This window comes from Protopterus annectens, chromosome 8.part0 (genome assembly GCF_019279795.1).
Source record: "Protopterus annectens isolate FY-2018-M chromosome 8.part0, PAN1.0, whole genome shotgun sequence".
NCBI lineage: Eukaryota > Metazoa > Chordata > Ceratodontiformes > Protopteridae > Protopterus > Protopterus annectens.
In genome coordinates this window covers 82088332-82095270 of record NC_056741.1, presented here as the reverse complement: position 1 = coordinate 82095270, position 6939 = coordinate 82088332, and the positions used below count along the sequence as shown (strand labels likewise).

The window sequence follows — 6939 nt, the reverse complement described above, 5'->3', positions numbered from 1 at the left end:
TTACGTACAGTACAAGGATAATATACCAACTAGAGGTACTTACATACAGTACAATGATAATATACCAGCTACAGATACTTACATACAGTGCAATGATAATATACCAGCTACAGGTACTTACATACAGTACAATGATAATATACCAGCTATAGGTACTTACTTAAAATACAATGATACTATACCAACTACAGGTACTTACATACAGTATAATGATAATATACTAGCTACAGGTGCTTATGTAAAGTACAATGATAATATACTACCTACAGGTACTTATGTAAAGTACAATGATAATATACCAACTACAGGTAATTACATACAGTACAATGATAATATACCAACTACAGGTAATTACATACAGTACAATGATAATATACCAGCTACAGATGCTTACATAAAGTACAATGATAATATACCAACTACAAGAACTTACATACAGTACAGTGATAATATACCAGCTACAATTACTTACATGCAGTACAATGATAATGAACCAGCTACAGGTACCTACGTAGAGTACAATGATAAAATACCAGCTACAGTTACTTGCATACAGGACAATGATAATATACCTGCAACAGGTACTTATATACAATACAATCATAATACACCAGCTATAGGTACTTACTTACAGTACAATGATAATATACCAGCTATAGGTACTTACATACAATACAATGATCTACCAGCTACAGCTACCTACATACAGTACAATGATAATATACCAGCTACAAGTACTTACTTACAGTACAATGATAATATGCCAGCTACAGGTACGTACAGTACAGTGATAATATACCAGCTATAGGTACTTACTTACAATACAATGATACTATACCAACTACAGGTACTTACATACAGTACAATGATAATATACTAGCTACAGGTGCTTATGTAAAGTACAATGATAATATACTACCTACAGGTACTTATGTAAAGTACAATGATAATATACCAACTACAGGTAATTACATACAGTACAATGATAATATACCAACTACAGGTAATTACATACAGTACAATGATAATATACCAGCTACAGATGCTTACATAAAGTACAATGATAATATACCAACTACAAGAACTTACATACAGTACAGTGATAATATACCAGCTACAATTACTTACATGCAGTACAATGATAATGAACCAGCTACAGGTACCTACGTACAGTACAATGATAAAATACCAGCTACAGTTACTTGCATACAGGACAATGATAATATACCTGCTACAGGTACTTACATACAATACAATCATAATACACCAGCTATAGGTACTTACTTACAGTACAATGATAATATACCAGCTATAGGTACTTACATACAATACAATGATCTACCAGCTACAGCTACCTACATACAGTACAATGATAATATACCAGCTACAAGTACTTACTTACAGTACAATGATAATACACCAGCTACATTTACCTACATACAGTACAGTGATAATATACCAGCTACAGGTACTTACATAGATTAAACTGAAAATATATCACCTACAGGTACTTATATACAGTACAATAATAATATATTAGATACAGGGACTAATGTACAGTACAGTGATAATATACCAGCTACAGGTACGTATATACAGTACAATAATATGCCAGCTACAGGTGCTTACATACAGTACAGTGATAATATACCAGCTACAGGTGTTTACATACAGTACAATAATAATATACCAGCTTCAGGTACTTACATACAGTACAATGATAATATACCAGCTACAGGTACTTATGTACAGTACAATGATAATATCCCAGCTACAGGTACTTACATACAGTACAATGATAATATATCAGTTACACATACTTACATACAGTACAATGATTATATACCAGCTACAGGTACTTACATACAGTACAATGAAAATATACCAGCTATAGGTACTTACTTACAATACAATGATACTATACCAACTACAGGTACTTACATACAGTACAATGATAATATACCAGCTACAGGTGCTTATGTAAAGTACAATGATAATATACTACCTACAGGTACTTACGTACAGTACAATGATAATATGCCAACTACAGGTACTTATGTACAGTACAATGATCTACCAGCTACAGCTACCTATGTACGGTACAATAATATACCAGCTACAGGTACTTACGTACAGTACAATGATCTACCAGCTACAGCTACCTATGTATGGTACAATGATAATATACCAACTACAGGTACGTACATACAGTACAATGATACTCTACCAACTACAGGTACTTACGTACAGTACAATGATAATATACCAGGTACAGGTACTTGCGTACAGTACAATGATAATATACCAGGTACAGTTACTTACGTAAAGTACACTGATAATATACCAGCTATAGGTACTTACATACAGTACAATGATAATATGCCAACTATAGGTACTTACTTACAGTACAATGATAATATGCCAGCTACAGGTACTTGTGCACAGTACAATGATAACATACCAGCTGCAGGTACTTACGTACAGCACAAGGATAATATACCAACTACAGGTACTTACATACAGTACAGTGATCATATACCAGCTACAGGTACTTACATACAGTACAATGATAATATACCAGCTACAGGTACTTACATACAGTACAATGATAATATACCAGCTACAGGTACTTACACACAGTACAATGATAACATACCAGCTGCAGGTACGTACATACAGTATAATAAGATACCAGCTACAGGTACTTACATACAGTACAATGAAAATATACCAGCTATAGGTACTTACTTACAATACAATGATACTATACCAACTACAGGTACTTACATACATTACAATGATAATATACCAGCTACAGGTGCTTATGTAAAGTACAATGATAATATACTACCTACAGGTACTTATGTAAAGTACAATGATAATATACCAACTACAGGTAATTACATACAGTACAATGATAATATACCAGCTACAGGTGCTTACATAAAGTACAATGATAATATACCAACTACAAGAACTTACATACAGTACAGTGATAATATACCAGCTACATTTACTTACATGCAGTACAATGATAATGAACCAGCTACAGGTACCTACGTACAGTACAATGATAAAATACCAGCTACAGGTAGTTACGTACAGTACAATGATAATATACCAGCTACAGGTACTTACATACAGTACAATGATAATATACCAGCTACAGGTAGTTACGTACAATACAATAATAATATACCAGCTACAGGTAGTTACGTACAGTACAATGATAATATGCCAGCTACAGGTACTTATGTACAGTACAATAATAATATATCAGCTACAGGTACTTATGTACAGTACAATGATAATATACTACTTACAGGTACTTACATACAGTACAATGATAATATACTACTTACAGGTACTTACATACAGTACAATGATAATATACCAGCTACAGGTACTTATGTACAGTACAATGATAATATACTACTTACAGGTACTTACGTACAGTACAATGATAATATACTACTTACAGGTACTTACATACAGTACAATGATAATATACCAGCTACAGGTACTTACATACAGTATAATGATAATATAACAGCTACAGCTAGTCACGTACAGTACAATGATAATATACCAGCTACAGGTACTTATGTACAGTACAATGATAATATACCAGCTACAGGTACCTACATACAGTACAATGATAATATACCAGCTACAGGTACTTATGTACAGTACAATGATAATATACCAGCTACAGGGGCTAATGTACAGTACAATGATAATATACCAGCTACAGGTACTTATGTACAGTACAGTGATAATATACCAGCTCCAGGTACTTATGTACAGTACAGTGATAATATACCAGCTACAGGTACTTACATACAGGAAAAAAGATAATATACCAGCTACAGGTACCTATGTACAGTACAATGATAATATACCAGCTAGAGGTACTTACATACAGTACAATAATAATATACCAGCTACAGGTACTTACATACAGTACTATGATAACATACCAGCTACAGGTACTTGCATACAGTACAATGATAATATACCAGCTACAGGTACTTACATACAGTACAATGATAATATACCAGCTAGAGGTACTTACATACAGTACAATGATAATATACCAGCTACAGGTACTTACATACAGTACTATGATAACATACCAGCTACAGGTACTTACGTACAGTACAATGATAATATACCAGCTACAGGTACTTACATACAGTACAATGATAATATACCAGCTACAGGTACTTACATACAGTACAATGATAATATACCAGCTACAGGTACCTATGTACAGTACAATGATAATATACCAGCTACAGGTACTTACATACAGTACAATGATAATATACCAGCTACAGGTACTTATGTACAGTACAGTGATAATATACCAGCTACAGGTACTTATATACAGTACAATGATAATATACCAGCTACAGGTACTTATGTACAGTACAGTGATAATATACCAGCTACAGGTACTTATATACAGTACAATGATAATATACCAGCTACAGGTACTTATATACAGTACAATGATAATATACCAGCTACAGGTACTTATGTACAGTACAATGATACTATATCAGCTACAGGTACTTATATACAGTACATTGGTAATGTTTAAAGTAGAGGTGATAATATGCACTTTAGAGGATGCATACCACGGGCAATGATAAGAAGCGGGAAAAATATTTTCAATTACTTCATTCATGTATGAGGAGTAAATTATTCTGAAAAGTGTTTGTTTGCATCACTGCATAACACTGGAAATAGTGAAGTTTTAGTTTCAGGAAGAGTGCAAGACTGAAAGAGATCAAGTAAGTATGAATGTGGTCTTTGCCGAGTCCTGGGGATGATTTCTGCTCTATCCACAGGCTCAGAGTAAGGTATATTTCCCTACATCATGCTAATGTGTCAGTAAATGTGCTGATGAATGTGATATTAAAGTGAAAAGTTGTTACATACAATCTGTATTCTGTTAGGTCAACACCATTTTTACATTAACCTGCATGTGTTTGCACTTTTAAGGACTGTACATAGCTGCATGGCCTATAATATGAAGGAAACTGTACAAAAAGTTAGTTATAAAGATGTACAAAGTCACAAGGGAAAGAAGCACAATCTCACCTGCTCTTCAGTCCTCTTGATCACCACTAAATCTGCATTCTCTTTAAGGCAGTTGTGCCTGCTTGTGTACCAGTCTAATCTAGTTTCTGAAAAGAAGTAGCAGTTTTCTTTGTACTGCACCCAGCGAGATGGACAGCGATTACAGTACTTTGCTGCAAAAAGGAAACAAAATAATATATGAAATCAGTGATCCTTAAGTATAAACTTTTATTTGTGCTTTAACAGGTTTTGCTTCTATGAATTAATTTAATACATAAAAATATGTTTTTTTTTTCAATTTGCTATAACCTTGGAAAACACTTAGCAAGAATCTTTAAGGGCCAGTGAAGAATTAATTCAGGTTTCTTTCAGAAAACAAAGAGAAAATAAAGTATGGGCCATAATGCTCAACTTCCTAGCTCAAAAAATCTGGATAAAGCCAAATATAATGGGGGGCAAAGGCTCAGAAATAGGAATTAATTTTAAATATTGCTCTGATAAACTTTGCAAGATGCTAGAATAGCATCACTTGTGTTAGCATGCATTTACTGGAGGATATGAAGTCTGAAACTCAAATGTATGCTATTATTTAGTGACTTCAATCCTTAGTGATTTGACAGAAAACCAAAAAAACAGACTAAAACTATGAGACAAAACTCTGGACATTCTGTGAAACTCTGGATGGCTGACAGGTGTGGAATAGCCTGAAATTTGAAATTAGCGTTATTGAAAACACAGAAAATGATGCAGCACGTTGAAAACCTGGCATAATTGTTGTATTATTAGTGTTAAGAGATGAAAAAATGTCACCCACACAACCATCATTGCATACATAGCACAATCGACAGAGCCATACTGTCAAATAATTTAGTTCTTTTTGCTCCTGAAAGAGTCACTTTCATTGATGGTACAGTTTGTCATATTATGTAAGGTCGAAGATCATTAATTCACCAGTTATACAATTCAAAGGTTTGCCCTTTCTTACAGTTCATGTGACCCTGGAGTTAGTCTATTTAATTTCCAGGGATATGTGGATGGAGCTCCCATGCCTACATAAAAGTTTATTTTTGGTTAACATTTGGTAATTGCAAGTGTAATCTATTAGTTTACATTTGCAATTAATTTTTTCTGATATATTTTAGTGGTGATTAATAGTGATAGCTGATGAAACACGAAAATGAACACTGCTGCACCACAGATAAATAACAGTTTATTGTTCCACCAAACGTCATTCACCGATTGAGCGCTTTCTTCCCTCCAAACAGGGAGTTCATCAGAATTTAATATTAAAACCATTCATTCTCCTTAAATACTCCCCCATTTTAATGACATCACTAAATAAGTACATCTTAAAGAAACACACACTAAAGCCTATGTCAAACCATACAAATTGTTAAAACATTTCTACTAAAAGTACACTTTTAAAACAAAAGAAAAAATGCATACAAAGGTATTATTTTAAAACCACAGCCTTCCTATTCAATACGGGCTTAATAGAAATCATTTCATTTAGTCCTGGGTCTTGACTGGCCTGTAATTTGATTTGCCGTCTAACCTATCTTTCCTCAATGTGACTTCTAAAATCACCCCACCCGGGATTTGATAAATCTTTCTCCAAAATACCAAACTTGAATCCTGAAAAATGAATACAAACACAAGAATGTTTGTAGAAGGCATTATTATTACTGGTCGATATTTGGTACATGTGTTCATATATCCTGACCCTTAACCTTCTCTCAGTTTTACCTACATGGATATACACATGGCCAAATATATCACACCTATAGTTAGACAATTGCCCCAACCAAACATAACCCGGGTTTTTAAAGTGTTACCAATAGTAACATTCTC

The 6939-nt window shown here is 33.7% G+C and overlaps 1 protein-coding gene across 1 annotated transcript in view; it reads right to left on the bottom strand.

The window, feature by feature from the left end:
- Positions 1-5082: 5082 nt before the first annotated feature.
- Positions 5083-6939, bottom strand: part of LOC122808145 (C-type lectin domain family 12 member B-like) — a 218552-nt gene continuing 216695 nt past the window's right edge. Inside the window, exon 4 of the mRNA XM_044079116.1 lies at positions 5083-5261. Within this exon, the coding sequence (XP_043935051.1) occupies positions 5083-5261 (179 nt within the window). The remainder of the gene's footprint in view (positions 5262-6939) is intronic.